The sequence below is a fragment of the Cygnus atratus genome, chromosome 3 (genome assembly GCF_013377495.2).
Source record: "Cygnus atratus isolate AKBS03 ecotype Queensland, Australia chromosome 3, CAtr_DNAZoo_HiC_assembly, whole genome shotgun sequence".
Lineage (NCBI taxonomy): Eukaryota > Metazoa > Chordata > Aves > Anseriformes > Anatidae > Cygnus > Cygnus atratus.
Window position 1 is genome coordinate 23,319,512 of NC_066364.1, and position 20,727 is coordinate 23,340,238.

Below are 20,727 nucleotides of genomic sequence, written 5' to 3' on the forward strand. Positions count from 1 at the left end.
AAAAAATGTATTAATCCATCTTTGGCTTATGCCAACATTCGTAAAACATTAAATTACTATATTGGAATACTCCAATTTTTATTTATCTCCAGATGAAATATTAGATTTAGAAAGATGTTCAGGAATGCTATGTTATTAGTCAAAACCTGTACATTGACTTCAAGTTCTGACTGTATATTTTTAACATTGAAGAAATCGAATAGCTAAATATAAAAACTCCTTTTTTACTTTAAATACTCACGTGTTGATATTTCTGAATTACATTTGTCCACATAAAATAAATAATGAAATAGCTTACTATTTGTTAGCTTACTATTTGTTAACTTTTTGCACAAAATAGCTGATCTGCTCAAGTAATACATCTCAGTTATATATCATTAATTATATTAGTATCAAGAATCTTTTTTTAATGACAGCAATTAAAATTATATTGATTAGATTTTTTTTGTTTTGTTACATTCTTGTTTTAATTGCAACTTTCTGTTAGCAATGGACAAATCAGCTTGAATATTAAAAGAATCTGACATTTCAAAGTTTTGAATGTGTGCTACTACAGGAAAACTGAGCTGAAAGAATCTTTAAATATTCATATTCCTTCCACTTTGAGTGATTCAGCTATGTGTCAACTGCAGAGTATGACAATCTTTCTTGTCAATATAAACTGATGAGGAAAACTGTTTTAAAAGTTCTTGTATTACCTCTTTCCTTTTGCCTGAGTTCTTGAATCTTTCCATTAGTTTTCCATAAATTATTACAGAAATAAAAATGTAGATTCTTGGCATGTCTCTGCAGTTCTTAGCATGTACTTTTATTGTGTTCATTAGTCATCATTTGTGCTTCCCTTTTGTAACTTTCTTATTTCTTCTTTTTTCTGTTATGCTGCCTAGTCCATGTGGAGAAATCTACCAGTCCTTATGTATTAAGTATTCTCTCAGTCCTGTGCAAATTTCTTTTTAAAGCCTCGTTATTTCTCTTAAATTTGATTATTCTCAAAGTCTTCTGAGACGTTGATGGTCTTACTTCAACTGATTATGGGGAAAATATGATACTTGTATACTTCAAAATGTTATAAATTTTAATAACAATATGATAGAAGAGAGCAGGAATAAAAGACGAAAACCTGTCAGAGTTGTATACAAAGGGCTTATCTTCTCTTATGCTGCTGTTCTTGTCAAATCCTCATCACATCAAAGCATCCATGACAAAGTCTCCTACTAGATAACCAACAATGTCCAAGATGCCTGATGTCCAAGCACTCCTGGCAGAGACTCAGGCACTTTAGGTTTGCTTGAAGTAATTTATTCAAGAAAAAAATTGTTGAATAATTATATTCTATTTACAACAAATTGTTACATTGAATGTGACAGTAAGATATAAAAAAATGGCATTACAATGACTAAAGGGAAGAATTTTGAAACCACAGCTGACAGCTTGGCACTTTAGCTTGTTTACAGTTAGAAAAAGCCATAGCAGTGCAACACAGATGATTTATAGGCTATACTATCTATCGGAATTCACAGTTAAGAATCAGATGCCTAGGTGTCCCCTGTACAATTTAGTTACTCAGGTTCCCTAGAGGAGTGGTACTCATAAATGCCAGCATGACAAGCATCAACTTTATTACTATAAGGAGGAGTTAGTAAACAAAAAATTTGTAGAAGAGTGTGAGTATATAAGGCATAGAATATAATTTACAAAATACTAAAGTCAACAATAAATACTGAAATTAAGCATGTACCTTATTGTCTTTCCTGGATCTGCTTCAATAATCCAAGTGCAATGAAGATTATTGTCATACGGTGCTGGGTAACCTGGGGACAAAATGCGCCCTGATGTGGCAGCATGAATTCGTCCACCACACTCAGCTACAAAATAAATAAGGATTGCATTTATTACTTTTAAGTAGACCATAATACTTGCACTTCCTTTTTTTTTTTTTTTCTGTTTCATATCTCTACATCTTCTAACAAGGTAACAGGTAACATAATATCTCTGAAGTAACATTGTAAACCAGTACATTTGCATACAAACCAGGATACGTACACAAGTTAAAAAATGCACATATAATAATCTCTTTCCTGACTTGCTATAAAGTAATAAATCATACTTATGTGATTAAGATGTTTTACAGACAAGAGTATTTCAATATGAACTGAGAATACAAAAGCACAATTTTAGCATCAGCAAGACGGCAAAGTGTTAGGAGTTCTCAGAAATATCTAATTGAACATGTTTGTCTTTCCTAAGTAACACTGAATGCTGAAATTCAGACTTTACACACTTTCATTTTGTAATTAAAATCACTTTCTCACTTGTCCTAATATCAAAATGCTTTCAGTTTAATGGTTTAAACTTATTTCTATATATCTTTAATTAAATAATAAAGCAGTTAGGTATTGCCTTGCAATTTCCTTAGGTATTTAAAAATTGAAATGCCATGTGCCCATAGGTGAGACAGTAAGTCAGAAAGCTATAATTTGAAAGTATGAACTGTCTGGTTTTAACCATTTCTACTATCACTACTGTCTTAACTTTTTGTAGAGACCTATTGCATCGCAAATAATCCAGAATCAAATGATGCTTACTTTGCTTGTTTAGAGCATCATGCCATTATCTGGCCAGTACGAAGTTGTGCCCTAATGTAAGTGGAACTCTGTGTAACAGTCAAGTGCCACTGAATCAAAAAGAATCAGTAACTCCACAGTTAAATAATGTCCCTGAAGTCCTACCTCAGCTACCCTAACAGCTTTGCTTCACAAGTAATGGCACTAAAAAACACTACCGGGGGAAACTGTTCAAGCACAGCTGTCTATCACAGTGTAAGACACAGATGATGGCACAAACATGGCAGTGGAACCAAATAATTTATTAGCAACAACTCCTAACAAAATACATGCCACTGAGTCATTGCTGACAACCAAATTGTTACACAGATGGAAAATAACTGCAGAGGAAACAAGGTGAGTGATTTACTTAGCTATCCTGCTGTTTTGGTCACTCAGATCACTACATATTATTTATGAAACCACAGCAGAAAGCTATTTCTTCAAATATCTGTTCTCTAAGTTTTCGGGTAATTTCAATTATATGAATTGCAATAATCACCGTGACAGATAACTGCATATAAATAAATTATTGATACACTATTGTATTTACCGAAGAACTCAGAATAACTCAGTGAAACCAAACTTATTTAAATTCAAACTAATTGACATATTTGCTTTAAAATTCTAAGACTTTTTCAGAAACAGAATACATGTTGTGAACTTTAGGGGGATATGTTATGTTCACTGGAGAAAAAAGTAAAGTTTCAAACATGATTCTGACAAAAAAAAATCCAAAAAGGTAGTTTTCAATATGCAGAAATGGGCATACTGTAAAATCACCATCTTAAAGAATATACTATATAAAATAAATAATTATAACTAATAGAATTGAACTATCAATCAAAAAAGACCTATAATCGTCTAAAGATGGAATTCCAGGAATTCATTTTGTTTCTTTGCTATGGCTTACAAAATGAAAATGAATGCCAAGATCAATATAACAACGTATCATTGAAGATTACTAGGTGTAGAATATGCAAAATATGTGCATTTATGGTGAATATGTGCATTTATGCTGAATATATGCATTTATTTTTTTGTAAATGAGATTGCAATGATTGTAAAGACAATGATGAATGTAAAAGTCACTGAAGACAACAGCAAACATCAAATGTTGATCCAAGATTCAGCAAGCAAAAAAGAATAGATCTGTACAATCAGGAAGACATTGAGAAAGTGTGTCTAGGTAAGAAAGTGATCTTTGAAAGTTCATGACAACTTAAGAAAAAGTATGAAAAGGAAGCCAGTCAAATCAGAGAAGGAAGAGAGAACAGATAGCATGGTATAAAACTGCAAAAAGAAAAGATCACATATCTAAAGCTTATTAAGTAAATAAAGAGAATGAAATAATCTGCAGAAGCCTAGCTGAATTTTTGGGAATCTTCATGATAAGTTTTCCTTTGTGCAGAACAGTAGGGAAAAAAAATGTAACAATTCAGTGCAGTTAACAGACTGGTTTAGAAAGATGCACTCTTAGAAGACTTTCAGAAAGAATTCAGAGAAAAGGGTCACCATTTGAGAGCCAGAAAAGTTATACTTGGATGGTCACAGTAAATGGTTTCTTATATACAGCATATACCATTATCATATAAAGTACAGAAAGATTTTTTTTTTCCTGAAACTACAGCAGAAATCTTTCACTATCACAATCCATATTACCTATGCAAGCAGGCAAAGGTTTGTCCCAGACTCTCCGATCTCCACTTAAGCAGGTCATAAGACCACTTCCATGCATTGTATAGCCAGGATTACAGCTATATAAAATGACAGTGTCTATGAAATGTCCTTCATCTCGGATCTTGTAACCATAATTTGGTATGCCAGGATCTTCACACTTCACTAGGTCAAAACCTGAAAACAGAAGTGGGAAGGGAAAAGAAGAAATAAAGACACATAGATATCAAATATAAAACAAAGTATAATGCCAGTGACCTTCTTTCTTGTCTTGATGCAAATAATGTTCTCATGATTCAATTAGATTAGATGTATCCACAGTGACCAAAGATAAATCATATACAAACTGGGGAAATCAAAAAATTGAAACACCAAGAACTAATTATTGATATGATATTGATTGCAGCATTATTTTATTGAAGAAACAGTATTATTCACACTGTCACACTAATAGATTAGTGAGAAATTAATTACTTATATCACTTTATTCTTGAAATTTTATTTATTTATTTATTATTCAGAGGAAAGGAAGCAGTATTGACCCTGTATTTGGTACTGAGTAGAAGATTCTCCTCCTTATCTAATCTCCACACCAAATCCATCACACCATAGTGGAAATTCAGGAAGCAAAAACAAAGGGTGTTTCATCCACCCTAGTGTCCAGATACCATGGCTTCTGCTTCTCCTTTGCTGAAAATGAATAAATAATATACTCATTTTTGACTAGCATTCCCCTTTTTGGGCCGTTAACATGTGAAAGAGATAAACGGTTTCCTTTATGCTCCCTGGCATAAGCAGTTCTACTCTGAGCAGGTACAATTGTTTCCCTATTTTACCCTTTCTTATCTGTGTTTTCTCCATACAGCAGTGCTAACTTGTAAAGGCAAAGCTCTCCTTTTGCCTTGAGGTCCAGTTCTGGGAGCTTTATAAAAAGTGGTTCCAAATTCATCTTTCTCAACTGCTGCCAGATTTTAGGATTCTTCCTTTATTATTGTCATGTGCCCAGCCCAAGTAATTCCAACTCTACAAATGTTTTCTCTTTTGCAGTCCTTATTTTACCGAACAGCTGCTGTCATACTTCATTATGGACTTCTAAATCAGTTTGCTGGTGTTCCTTTTAGTTTGCTGTTTGCAGCTCATTTTCACATTAGGTCTTTCACTAATTAGGAGACAATCAGATGTCTTTATGGTAAATAACTTATTGATAGATAATCTTTCATAATTTAAAAAATGCACAAAATAGAGTTGGTATCCTATTTTTCTCATTGTCTTTTTCCTGAAAATGAAAAGATCAGCCTCAGCTGGAAAAATGGCAAGGAGTCTAATACCTTGCTCTTCCTCCTGTACAGATACTAAAGCTGTATAACAACCAAGTCCTCTGAAAACAAACATTGCCTGTTTTCTTGTCTACATTTCTGTTCAATATGCATTACCTTAACTAAATATACGATACCAAACTATTTAGCATCATTTGTAGCTTTGTGGAATTTGTGCAATTCTCCACTCCCTGTAAATCTCACAGATAAATTATCGAAATTTGCATCGAAATTCCTGTGTAGGAAAGGGAAAAAATATCACTGAAATGATGACTTTGTTCATGATGCAGTGAGAAGGCTGCCTCTCCTCTCCTCTCCTCTCCTCGGTATAATTTGACCACAACCATGCACTGTTAATCACCTTTCAAAATGGCGTGGCTATCAACAAGCTGTTTCCTGAGAGCTGTCTTTAGCTCACAGTGTCCGCTACCTTGTACTTGAGATTGTCTGGGAGAGTGCTAGATCCAAGCTAACAGCACACTAGGATTTATCCTAGTATTTCATAAGTCTAGACAATCACTTTCCTCATGCACACTCATGCCCTGACAATATTTAGTTTACTTGCAGAGGTGTAGCCTATGTGTCAGAAAGAGTATGCATAATCACAGGCTGTTTTCATAAAAGGAAAATTACATCTTATAAGTACAAATGGATTATAGAGATTTAGCATTATTCCCTTGCTAAAAGATTGTCTCTGTGTGAAAATTTGTACATCCCTGTAATTTCACTTTGCTGCCAAAAAAAAGAAACAAGCAAACATACTCAGTTTACAGACAAAAGAGGTGGCATTCATTTTAACTAGCTCTCAACACTGATTGTATAAAGTCTTATCTAAACCAGTTGTCTTTTAGATTTAATAGTCACTTATAGGGTATGATTAATCCCATCCTAAAGTAAATGCCTAAAATAGATTGGATGAACTGTGCAATTCTAAAAAGCTCTATTTCTCTTCATTCACTATAAAAAGAGCCAAGGTGATTAGGTCGTTCAGATGAACTGAACTTCATAAGAAATAGCTATATTTCATCATTTGATTAAACATACAAAGACATTCATTTAAAAAAACGGAACATGTAAGTGGTTTGACAGATAATGTGATGATATTTTAATGACGATTTGACAGCATGAGCTAATGTAACATTATTTCTCTGCCACTGATTTTAGATCCTTTCCCATCCTTTAGTAGGTATGACATTTGGTTATCAGATTCTGATAACAGAAGATTCTGATTGACAGAAGAAGATTCCCTGATCAAAAAACCTACTTGGGTGTGGTGAAATAACTTTCTGTATGAATGATATATAGTGAGAAAGCCACACAAGCGACTGATTCTTCTCTACCTTCTACCACAAAGAATAAATGGTTGTTAGGGAGAGGTAGTATCTTATAAAAGACCAGTAAACACATTTGGGCAAAATGAAAAAACTGCTGGACAAACAAGTCCTTCTGGTCTGCTACATAGCCATCCTCACTACTGAAGAAGTAGTCAAGGCTGGGATAAATTTATTCTGACTTCCTACCATTTTATGCATTCCATTTAGCATTCATTTTTGTACAAATGTGTAAATATAAATGAAGTGATACCAGATTTCTTCTTCTCCTTTTTGCAGTGCTGCTTCTGTAGGATGATGATTTTATAAAAAGCACTAGATCTCCTCATTCATCAGAAAAAGGGCTTCCTGTGTAGTGTGCCTTTCTCATTTGCAATAATGATCCCTGAAGACTCCTGAAAAAACTCAGTATTGCTAAGAGTTAAAGGAAATCCTGCCCCAAGCTTCAGTTTGACAGAAGACTGCCTGCCATCACTTTCTCTGTTCTTGCTTTGGAATTGGACTAAGTAGCACGAAAGATCTGTTTTTCATTTAGCTTATTAATAGTTCACATTATTGCAACACTCAATTGTACCTCTATCTATTCAATTATCATAGAAATTTTCAACCTACTTTGCTTTGTAGATAGCTACAAGTTTTCCAAAGTGAGTTACAGTACTGTAAAAATTATTCCTATTGAAAATAAGCATGCTTCTCTCCATTACATCATCAGACTGTGGAAGAAGTCCATGAGTCCCCATAGATTGCAGGTTGACATTCACTTTACTTCTATGTTAGAGGACTATAACTGAATTAATATAATCTGATACAATGATACGAAATTAATCATGAAATGACCTTGATATTACTTATTTACATTGAAAACAAAACAAAACAAACAACTAAACAACTTCTGTTCTAAAACAATATTATTTTGAAGATAGAAATTCAAAATATAAATAGAGGTTTGACATTTAAGAAAAAAAAACTGTTTTTTTTTATTTTAAGCCTAAAATACTTGACCTGTAAAAATGAGTTACTAGCCTTTGGCATTAACTTGACTAACTTGGTACTGAAATTACTTCTATAATATTAAATATGTATTATGCCTGTATCATACTATTCTTATGTATATAACATAGCACACACTTGTTAAAATTTATTGATTTGCATTACAGAAGTTTGTGTATGGATGTGTAGGTTTATAACTATATACAAAAAATAAAGTATCATATGCCTAGAACTTATATAATGTAAAACTAAACTAATAGTGCAATAGTGGGAGGCTAAACTAGATAATTATGTACTGAGTCTTCCTCTTTCACCTCAGACTGGTCTAGATTAATCAGATCAAAAATTAATTAAAATCTAGTAGATTTGCACATTTACATTTTCAATGTGAATATCATAAATGTAGATGAAGTTTCTCTAAATCTAGCACACTTTTAGAGATCTTCTTAAAGCATCGTGCTCCAAAAGTGTAAAGACTTTTTCATGGATCAACAGCACAAGTCAAAGGTGAATCGTGCTTTAACAGCCTCTTACTCTACAAATACCTGCTGAAACTTTATTTCATAGAATCATTGAATGGTTTGGGTTGGAAGGAGCCGTAAATACCACCCAATTCCAACCCCCTGCCATGAGCAGGGACACCTCCCACCAGACCAGGTTGCTCAAAGCCCCATCCATCCAGCCTGGCCTTGAACACCTCCAGGGATGGGACATCCACAGCTTCTCTGGGCAACCCGTTCCAGTGCCTCACCATCCTCTGAGTGAAGAATTTCTTCCTAACGTTTAATCTAAATCTCCTTTCTTTTAGTTTAAAACCATTATCTGCCTGAGCAAAATGTCACTCTCCATCTTTTTTATAAGCCCCCATTAAGCACTGAAAGTCAGCAATGAGGTTTTCCAGAGCCTTGTCTGCTCTAGGCTGAACATCCCCAGCTCTCAGCCTTTCCTCATACAAGAGGTGCTCCAGCCCTCTGATTAGCTCCATTGCCCTCCTCTGGACCCACTCTAACAGCCCCACATCCTTCATGTGCTGGGGGCCCCAGACCTGGATGCAGCACTCCAGGTGGGGCCTCACAAGGGCAGAGCAGAGCGGGACAATCACCTCCCTTGACCTGCTGGCCACTCCTCCGTTGGTGCAGCCCAGGATGCAGTTGGCCTTCTGGGCTGCAGGCACACACTGCTGGCTCATGGTGAGCTTTTGGCTGGCTCATGTCAGTGGTATTTCTGTACCTCTAAATGATAGAATACCTACACAAGTTATACATATGCAAAAACAGCTTAGCAAAGACACTCTGTCTGTCTACACAGCAGTAGACATAGGAATTTCTCAACTTGTACATGTTTCTTGGGGCATGAAGTTCCTTACAGAAATATATTGCTTTTTAAAATCTTATTTTGAGACTGTGAGAGCATTTTTATCAATAAAGGAGTTAAAAATTTCTGTCAGTCTATTTTCTACTCAAATCCAATCAAATGCTTGTTTAGGAGTAAAGTGTTATTTTATAAGCTGATTGTAGAGAACATAACCACTCACTGTCCTTGGTATCAGAATTCAATTTCCTATTTCACACACACCGAATAGAGAAAAAAAAATCAACATGCAAATAAAAATATCTAACTGGAAGCAAAAACATAAGACCTAAAATGTAAATATCCTTGGGACACTAAACCCTCCAGTACTTGCTGTTTTGTTTATATTATTCAGATATTCATAACAGAATTTACCTTGGAAAATAAATATTGATTTTAATTCCTTCTAGTTTTTGCTAATTCAGGAAAAGTCCAGTGGTACTCTGTTTTTTTAGGGTTGATTTCACAATATTACACCTAGAAAAAAATACTGGGTACATTCACTATGACAAAATGAAGAGTATAATTGCTTTATGTATCTGAATAATAAGTTATTCCCTGTAAGGTTAAGCAGCATAACAATTGCTGGCTTTCATACCAAATTTTCAAAATGCTACCTCAAATACTGTAGAAAAAAATGTAAGGATGGCAGTTTATAACTTGTGGCCAAGAGTTCACTACACTTTTCCACAACCAATTCTTTGCAATAATTCTATACAAATGTAGTCCATATGTTTTCAGGCAAGTTGCCTTTGCAATTCTTCTCATCCAATTTCTTCCCCTTCCCAACAGGTACAAAACTGATGCTCTTGTACATGACCTGGTGTCATTTGTCATATTGTTCTGAAATCTGATGAAATGTGGCAAACAGACCTTCAGTGTTAAAGCAGATGCTGCAAACGTTTGCAGAAGGAAATACGGTCATGAGTTCCCTAGACTCACAGCGTTCAGGTTTACTTGACATTGAAACAAGCCAGTTGACAGAGAAATTCTGCCAATAATCTTAGTCTTGAGTAGGCTTATTGGATTGGCAGATTGCTGCCAATTATCTTATTCCTGAGGTTCATTATACGATTATGAGAGAAATGAATGGATATAAACCACCTAAATTAAAACCAAAACAGCCAGAATACATCTAAGTGATTGGCTATCACCTCCTGACACTGTTTATCCAACATGATATGTTCTGTCATATTTGATATCAGTAATCAGGAATGTAGAAATACCCATTGTCAGGGTAAAAAATATTGACATGTCTGTAATATATGTAGACTATTAATTATAACTTCTTTCAACTCCATTTCATTATGATGGGTACTGTGGTTCTATCTACATTAGTGAGCAGTGCAGTACAGTACTCCTCCCCCTCTGCTTCAATCACTTGTTCAGACTCAGTACAGTTATTTTCACCCTTACACCCATTCTTTTACTCCCTTTCTCTACCAATAAAACTAGTTGCTATTAGTTTGAAAACATACCAGCGGCTTCCTTGTGTAAACCAATAGCTAAATATTTTTCAGAAAAGCTATTTTAAACTTAAAAAAGGTTAAACTTTTTTAATTTTTAAAGAACAAAAACATTAAACTATTTGGTGTTAAATATTAATTAGGGACTATACTGAAATCATTACATTCATCTGATTTGATCTAAACACAGTGCACGAAAATAAGATAAGCCCCTACAACTAACCATTTGTTTTACCAGCCAATACTTTGAAGAGATTCAAGAATCTCTACTCCTGATCATTTAAATGAATGCCACGGTAATAGACAGTGGCAAGACAGTTAATACATTTTCAATAAGCAATACACAGATGAAATCTACATCTATATAAAAATTTTGTATTACTGCCTTGAAAATACACCAATCTTGTATTAGAAAGTATATAATAAATCATTTAACACAAAACAATGAAAATAAGTGAAAGTTTAAAGATATGAAGGGCAAGATGGGGTGCAAAAATTGAAGATTGAAATATTACATTTTGACAATTAAAAATAGCAACAAGAACTAAAACAGCACGATAAGAAAACCAATGTTGAAAAAATGAATAAATTAGAACAGGTCCTGAAAACATGATATATAGCATATCGATATAGCATATAGCATTAACATTGTGAATGTTCTCACATTTTATGGGTAAATTTATGCTAATATTAATATTACTGTTTGTTTTAGAAGGCAAAATACTATTAAAGCAGCAATGCCATGAATCTCCATAAAACCTTACCGCAAGAGAAGCCATGAGGGGCTAATTTTTCTGAATGCAAAAAAGTTTTTGTAGATGCTGTATTAAGCACTACAGGACTAAAAGCACAACACATGCGACTCCAAATACTGTCTAATCATCTCTCATAGTACTCACTGTGTATGGACTATTACTCACTATGTATATATATTACTATATATGTATGGACTGTGTGGGCCCTAATCAGCAAAAACGTAATGCTGTCTTTTCACTTCAACTGGCTAAGACAGAGATCATGAATTATGTATAATGTATCTGCAGTCTGACAAAGAGATGTGGTAAAATATTTGGGGATGACTCAAAAAAAAAAGGGCAAAATCACTATTTAAATCCTAAATACATGGGCATGTATTATTACATACATGGAAATAGAAATGTCGTTATAACAGATGTTTTAATATTAAGAAAGTACGATAATGTGAAAACATTGGAAAGATTAAGAACTCTGTTAGGGTTATCTAAATCTCAAGTAATTTAAGCTCATAAACACAATCTATATGTTTTACACAGAATCATTTTTGAACTACCAAAGAGTAATTAAAAGTATGAAATGGTACTTCAGTTAATGTTCACAGTCCATAATGGCTTTCTAAACGCATGTAAATGTCAGAAAATACTCATTCAGCAGTTGTTGCATCTTAAACATCCATAACATAATAGATTTAATTAAATCAATGCAACTTCAAAATGAGAGTTTCTGGCATTCTCATTCTGGCTTGGAACCATTTATGTGTTATTGAAACCTACAGTTGTAGAGAAAAAAAAAGTCTATATTATGTACTGGAAAACGTGCCAATTATAGAATCTCTACCTAACTAGAATGATAGACACGTCTATAGAAATAAAAGCGTTTGGATAATGTGACTATAGTGACATATCAGACACTTGCACAAACTTTCAAAGAGCCTAGGAAGACAACCGAGTATGGACTAGGACAAAAGTAGATCCACTTCTTTCTGTTGGATCTGTAACAATTTTGTAAGGCGGGCTGAAAAACATTACTGTGTTTGTGACTGAATACTTTACATTCGAACACAGATCGTCTGAGGGAGACGAAAAGAACCATGTTTTTCAAGTACACCGATCTAACTCTATACACTTGTACGGCAGACTGAGTTCACAACAACTCTAACTTCAAGTGCCTGTAGAGATGTCTTCAGGAACACTTCATGTCTAAGCCACATTTATAATCAGTGGGGAAATGGCTGATACAGTCAGTACTTTAAAATATTCTGTAGGTTACTTGTAGGAAGAGCACTGGTCTGAGATTTGGCCAGGGGGTAGAAAGGAAAAGAGAAATAACATGAACACAGACATTTTTTCTTGTGTTATTTAGTGTAAGGTACTTTGGTTTGTCACCCGTGAAACCCTTCAGGCATTACAAATGCATTCCTTTCCTCATAGCCTTTTCTAGACTATTCATTCTTAAATGAAGTCACCGTGAACATAAAGGACAGATTGAAACATACAAGAAGGTTTGTACAAGCTTATAAAAAACAGTGTGACAGACAGGACTGAAAGTTGAAGACTCCCATCATCTGCAGCTGTGTTCATTCTTTCACACATTGACGGGGGGACAACGTGAACTTCATATAGGCTCGTGGTATTGACGCCCAACACTTCTGAAAATAAAAGTTTTAATGTACTGTGGCGAACACCTTAGATAATGAGAAACACATAAATACTGTCTACCTGTGATCACTGTCTTAACCAACTTTCCCCACCTAGGAAGTTTACAGAAGTGGAAGGAATAACAATAAATAGGATTATAGCATTCATCTTCCTTAATTACCTGTCTTCTGCATAGTCTTATTCTCTATGCTTTCTATATGCATCCCTAATTCTGCTCATATATCATATGCACATAGTTTTGGCAGGGTAATTTTAATACTATGCATAAACTTTTAAAGAATAATCTTATTTTTATTTTTAAATAACTTTCTTACACTTTTAGGTAATTAGAATGATTATTTTGATTAATGAAAAATTTGTTCACTATTTATTGCTGATCTTCAGCTGTAAAAAAAATAACTAGATTGTAGGGCAATAAGCTTAATCTGTTGAACTGTAAACAATTCTTTCACATAATGAAGAGAAGGGAGAAAACATTCATATTCCTATGTCTGAGCTGTTAAAATCCTTACAAGTAAATTCTGGTTAATTTTTTTTTTTTTTTGCCTGTTCAGGCTGGAGAAGAGGAGGCTGAAAGGGGACCTCATCGCAGTCTACAACTTCCTTGCAAGGGGGAGTGGAGAGGCAGGTGCTGACCTATTCTCCGTAATCACCAGTGGTAGGACCCACAGGAACGGTGTTAAGCTGAGGCAAGGGAGGTTTAGGCTGGACATCAGGAAGAGGTTCTTCACCGAGAGGGTGGTTGCACACTGGAACAGGCTCCCCAGTGAACTAGTCACTGCACCAAGCCTGTCTGAATTTAAGAGGCGCTTGGGCTGTGCACGTAGTCACATGATCTAAAATTTTGGGTAGACGTGTGCGGTGCCAGGAGTTGGACTTGATGATCCTTATGGGTCCCTTCCAACTCGGGATATTCTATGATTCTGTGATTTTTTTTTAATTTTTTTTCCTGAAGCTGATTTTTTTCCTTATGTTTTTTATAAACCATTCAATTTCAAAATAAAATAAATTGATAGAATTAACACATATCAGCGTTGCTTCTGTCTAACAGAATGAGAAGTATGCAACAGAATGATATGTTTACAGTTGTGTTGCTTAGATTTTCTAATTAGAATGAACAATGAGGCACCAAAAAGATCGTACAACTTTACATTTGAATTGCAGCATGAAGAGGTTGCAAGAAAGGTAATCATCCTGAATTCAGATCAACTACCTGACTCAAGGAACTGCTTATCAGTAACACAATTGTCTGGATGATAATAATGGCAGGGGTTACCCTTTTGTCATATTCATTAACCGCAGCTTATCTTTCCCAAATGAGAGAGGGCTGAACCCAGAATTCTAAACTGAAAATAAACATTTTTCATCTAACATGAGGCCAAAGTAGGCAGGGAGGTAGCAAGAAAGAAGAAGCAGATAATGGCATTTCTGTTCAAGTATCCTAAGCTTTCAGACAGGAACTTTTGCTGGTTGGAGAATTCTTACAATTACAGCAGTGGTAAAATATATATATATATGTATGACAGGAATACTACTTTCTATTCATGTGAAACTTGGAAAAGAGCCTCCAACAGAAAATGATTTCTAGGGTAAGTCCTATGTGATGCTGAAGGGCATTCAACACTACAAGCCAGCAGTCCTTCTGTTAAAAGCAGAGGAAAAGTGAAAACTTTTGGAACAAATCCCAGCTAAAAACAGTAAATCCAAGTGCACATAAATGTAATGGCAAAGTCTACGTATAATGGCTTCATAGAAATAGATTAGAAAAAAAATGAGAGAAAAAGTTCAGTTTGAGGGTTTAAAAAAGGTAAAAAACTTCTGTCCTTCAAGACACTTCACTGAAGAATTCATTGAAAATGTATGTTCCCATTAAGCTCTCAGAAATAATGCTTGAAATATGATCACCTTTGTAATATGAAAGTAATATAATCTTTAGGACAGCACTTCTGGGATTGTGAATTTAGTTGAAACCTGCTTGCAAATTTCAATCACGTGCTAAAGCTAGGATGCATACAACAGCAGATCAAAACCAAATATTCCTTAGAAGCCTATCTGAATTAACATTACTGAAAATCTTAATTTCATATCCTAAAGATATGATTTGAATATAAATGTAAAACAACACATGCATATGGACTTCTATGGTGATCTCTGCTGAACCATCTCATTTTTTTTTTCACCTTCAAAGCACAACAAAATTTTAAAAAGCAGCTCTTTTATTGATAATAGATATGAATTACAGCAGGAAAACCTAGTGGTTTTAGATCAGATGAGAATCTGGCCCATACAAAGAAAAGTGAGGAGTCCTTCGATGGGTTACAACTGGCAATTATCAAAACCAACCAAAACAACCTTTATCAAATTATATTTTTTACATGTTCTAATATACCTCACACCAAATCTCTTTTTCCCTTAATTGAAAATGAGAAACAGTTAATAACCTTCTTCTTTCTAATTCTATGCACAGAAGGGTAATACAGTGATTTAATGATGATAACACATAATTGTTGGGTACGAAATAAAATGTTTTTCTTTTGAGATGTTCAGAAAGCTTTTTTTTATTATTTTATTTTAATAGGTTATTCATGCTGTGTATGTATATTTACAATATACTTATTTTAATTCAAAATTGGCTTTCACATCAAGTTTTTTGGAGAACCCACTTTAATAATCATGGACTATTCTGCCTGTACTCCTATCACATCATCAGTCCTGTTCTACTTGTTGTTATGTCTCCTGTTCCCAGTTGCTTTCCAACCTTCTTCTTACCAACAGTCACAGTTTATCACTTCATAAGCTTGCCATGTTTCTTGGGCAGCTTGTCATGCTCTCCTCCTTTCCTTCAAGGGAAGGCAAGGCAAGGCGTGCCAAGGAAAGCAAGGCAAGGAAAGCAAGTAAAGGGAAACACCTCCAGCAAACCACTGCTCAGTCATTCCCCAGCAATGGCTACTTTGGAAAAACTGTCCCCCAGTGTTACTGCTGAGCATGACATTACATGATATGGAGTACCTCTGTGCTCAATTCATGCCACCTGCCCTGGCTGTGTCAATTCCCAGTATCTTGCCCACCCCAGCCTACTTGCTGAAAAGGTTTTGATAGTGCGCAAGCATTGTTCAACAACAGCCAAAACACTCGTGTTATTAGCACTGTTCTAGCCAAAAATCTACCACACAGCAGCACCATGTGGGCTACTACAAAAAAAAAAAAAAAAAAAAAAAAAAACAACCTCCAGCCCAGTCAAACCTGGTACAGATGGACAAACTATTAATCTCCAACCCAGTCCAGGACTGCTAATTAAAGTCCACAAGTGCTAATTAAAGAAAAATATTTTGGAACAAAGAAAAAAGAAATAAAACAAAAGTAAGTAAAGTCAATAATGCTTTGAAATTCACCACAATAGAAAACCCTAGAAAAGAATTCTGGACTGAAAATCTTGAATGATTACTTCATAATTTTACTGTATGCTTTAAAACTGAATGAATGCAAATTTGTGCTCATCTTATGAAACCTTTGGATTTTCATGGAGTATAATTTTTTAAAAATGTCCCTTAATAAAGGGACATAATAATGTTCATCTGAACAGATATATTATTCAGTGCACAGGAAAAACATGGCTTTGAGAATGTGGCTGGTTTATGTCAGTATTGAACAAACTGGAAGCAAAAGGCAGGTGCCCTTCATGAAAAAATAATAAATAAGTAAAAAGGTAAATAATGACAATATAAGCATTTGTGTTATTAAAGAGGCTATCATAGTTCAATTGCATGAGTAAATTAAAGTTTAAATTGAACCTTTTTTTTAGAATTTATCTTTTTTCTTTTTTCTCTTGATTATGAAACTTTAACTTTCTTTTCAAATAGTTTTTTCTATGCATGCAATACAGTTTACAATAATTTGGGGTTAGTCACGTAACTGTGATGCTCGAAATTGCTTGTGTAATATATGTACAGGCTGAGATTTGTTCATTTAGTTATTTTTTAGCTTTTGTTTGTTTCATTTAATTTTATCTTATGTTTTTAGTGCAGTGTATGAATTCTTTTTGGAAGAGATGTTATGCACCGATTAGTTACTGAAAGGAAACTAAAGAGCTTCTTTTCATTACTGGATTGTTCTGCTCAGCAGACACAATCCAGCCTGAGGCAAAGCCACTATATTTCTGAATCTGAGCCTGTTTGCATGCAAGGATAATTGACTGAGTTTGCAGTTTCAGAACACTGTTTTCACGGACAGTCTTTTAACATTTTCAATTACTGTAGAATAGGAAATGAACTGAATTAAATTTCAGTTCAGGATTCTGTTAAATTAATTTACAGATTTAAAACATTTATATAAATTTAGATTATGCTAATTCAGATTCACCTTCCATGTTTCAACTTTCACTGTCCCTTGCAAGATGAAGGAATAGCTAACATTTATAATGCAGAATTAAAACTGAAAATAAGAATGAAGCCTTTAGCAGTAACAGAATTGTATGAATGCCAATCCAGTGCATCATGTGAGACACATATTCCACAATTTCACTTTTCAATCTGAAAAGTCTATCTTCAGAAAAATTAAAAGAATACTGTAAAAATGTTAAGGATACAAGTTAAATACAGAGGATTATAAATGCAAATAAAACATTAAAAAATCATTAAAAAAAAATCTATCCATGCACAGTCCTAAATCTGTTTTCCTTTAGGGAAACTACATGCAATCTGATGCAAATCCCATGGAATTGAGCACAGCTTAAGAGCCTGAATTTTGCACACTCTTTTGGCAGATATGACATCCACCCAGAATTCTGTTTACAGTGAGAGAAATGGTCATGGATTCAAAACTGATGGAAAGTAACGTTAAGTTAAGATCTGGGTGTACATAGCATTCACTCCAAATGTTTTTCTCTGAAGACAAATCCCTGCTGAGAATTTTTCCAGCCCTCATTTCCACAGTAGCACTGAATTGCAGGAAAACATCTAATTTCACCTCATAAGAAGGATACAAATCCTCCTGACAAATGCTCAGGAATTAACACAGAACTTCATTTTTAATCCAAACAAGGGAATGGGGAACAGAAAAGTGAAAGACCTTCAGAAAGTTAAAATCTAGCTCCAGAGTATACCACAAATCTCTGAATGGTTGTCAGACTTCACTGTAAAGTCTGTAACTAGTTCTGCATGTATCTTATGCATGCAGAAGTCTGCTGTGAGGTAGATCATACTGCTGAGTGGCCCAGTGCAGCCAGGCATGTTCCTAAAGATAATATCTGTCAGTATTCCTGGGCCAGATGGACCCTTCCACTGGCTCAGCTCAGTGGACTCCAAGGCTTATTTTGCAGATAAGTGAAGTTTTTGCTTCTATCATATTCTGCACAGGACTGAGGAACCATGAAATTGCCATAGAGAGGTAGATATGCTGCTCCTTAGAGTAGATGTATGGATAAGAACAGACAGCAACTTCATGTTATCTCAGACAGGCAACTGCCAACCCACAGAACTTGGTAAAAGCCCTCAGGTCTGTGGAGAGTCCAAATACCACTTCTACATAGTGGTAATGTTACTTACACATCACAGCTCAGGGATACTTTCTGAGGACATGGGTGGATGAAATCATGAAAACAAACACCTATCTTCAGGCACCATGAGAAATTAGTTTTGAGAGTTCTAGCCAGTACTGCGAAGACAGAGTCTTTACTTCTCAACACTGTGGGAAAACACATAGAAAAATGTTTTACTGATAAATTGATAGACAGGGATTTGGACAGGAAACAGTCTTTTTACTGCAATCTTTGTTTTGAGATGCAGGGATTGTCTTACATGCTTCACCTATTTGCTAGGAAGTTTGGACATGTAAATAAAACAGCAATGTCTTTAAAAGAAATTGTGAAAGCAATTTTGGTATTTATGTATTTACATCAAGTTGCACCAAATATGACACAAGTGAAATTACTGTACAAGTTATCTTCTCAAGGGTTAAGAGTGATCATTGTGAACTGTAAAACTCCAAACAGAGCACAGAGTATTCAGCATTATACAGTACTCAGAGTGTCAGAGAACAGATATACATGTATGATAAAGTGTGGAGGGTCTGTTTTTGTTTTCTCCGGTACCTAAGAAAAGGTAAGAACATGTTCAGTTATTGAGGATTACACAAGAGTAGCAAGGAAACAATTGTGACACAAGCAAGGGTACATTCATCTCTCCACACAAAGAGTGAACAAAGTCAGTGTTAAAATTCCTCTTGTGAGAACTGTGATAGGGGAGTGGTTGAACACTTCAGCGAGACTGTCCTGCTTGTTACTCAGAGACTGTACAGCATTGTTCCTTATTTAAAGTTGCAGTCTGATACCTTTACTAAACCGTTGTGTTTTGCTTTTACTGCTTGTCAAAGTGTGGCATCAATAAGATGTCATTTTAACTTAAATGTCAATTTAATGTTAAATACTCCTGACACAACAGCACGAAGCACTGACACCTTTATACCTGAACGGCAAATCTCACTGATCAGTTAACAGGAAGGGTAGGTCCAGCTGTGGAAATGCCTATGGTTACAATTTCTCTTCCTGCAACAGATAGAGGTTTCTCAAGGAGGAAAGCTTTAAATGGACTGGAGGTGGGGGGGGGGGGGGGGGGGGGGTGGAATCCTCCCAAAGAATAAATCTGGAATTATGAAGGAAGAACTGACGTTATCATCCAAACAATTAGCAGTCACAATAATTGGTAATGGCTACAACATTATGTATAAACTTCTATTTTTACACACAGATTTCTATTGATGTCTTAGAAATTTAAAACCATCTTAAAAGCCCTTTTTTGTTCCTTGGATCTTTCACAGACTTCCCCTGATGGATAAAAAGAAAAATATCTAAGGGGAGACGACGAACTTAGCTATTTTTGCAATCTCTGTTTAAGAGGAGTAAAAAATAAAATAAAGGAAAAAATGTACAACTTTGGCTACATTCTTAAGACTAAAATGACTGCTCATATTAGAAGACAGTCTTATTTCCATGTCTTTGGTATATAAAAGACATGTAAACCAAAATAATCTATTGAAATCTGACATTACCCTCAGGAAAAAAACTTCAGTCCCATCAAGCTTTTGTTACCATTTCTTCAACACTGAGATATAAGCATTCACCAGAGTCATTCCCTCTGACACCAGTGTAGGTGTTGTACTGAAGAGTGAAAACATAGTCTCCGTTATTCATTACAACCCACTTCCACCCTAATTTTAAGGAAGCAGCTTTATACTGACTTGCCTTACAGGAAGTAGACAAGTTTTCTTCTTTGTTCCTTTTGTTCCTCTGGTAGACTCTGATTCAGTTATTGTGCAAATTAGAGTTTCATTGACTCTCACGGAGATATGGACTTTTCCTACCAATCTCAGGCTAAACTATTAACAAAACGCAACTGTCTCAAATCTTTCTGAATCAGAATTTCCTTAAACACAATTACTATTACTTTATTCCTTGGTCAAAATATTTCATATCTTCTCCAAACAGTTCAGAAAGATTACAGATTGCTTCACCATACATTCCAGTAAAAAATTCTCTCTGTCCACTGTGCTAAATCTATTTCCTTGAAACCTTTTTGTAGTTATGG

At 34.9% G+C, this 20,727-nt stretch overlaps 1 protein-coding gene across 1 annotated transcript in view; it reads right to left on the minus strand.

Annotated features, from left to right (window-relative positions):
* The window catches only part of CSMD1 (CUB and Sushi multiple domains 1), a 1,150,797-nt gene that overhangs the window by 213,387 nt on the left and 916,683 nt on the right, over window positions 1–20,727 (minus strand). Inside the window, exons 24-25 of the mRNA XM_035542943.1 lie at window positions 4,266–4,457; window positions 1,739–1,865 (exon numbers count right to left, since the gene is read on the minus strand). Coding sequence (XP_035398836.1) covers window positions 1,739–1,865; window positions 4,266–4,457 — 319 coding nt within the window. The remainder of the gene's footprint in view (window positions 1–1,738; window positions 1,866–4,265; window positions 4,458–20,727) is intronic.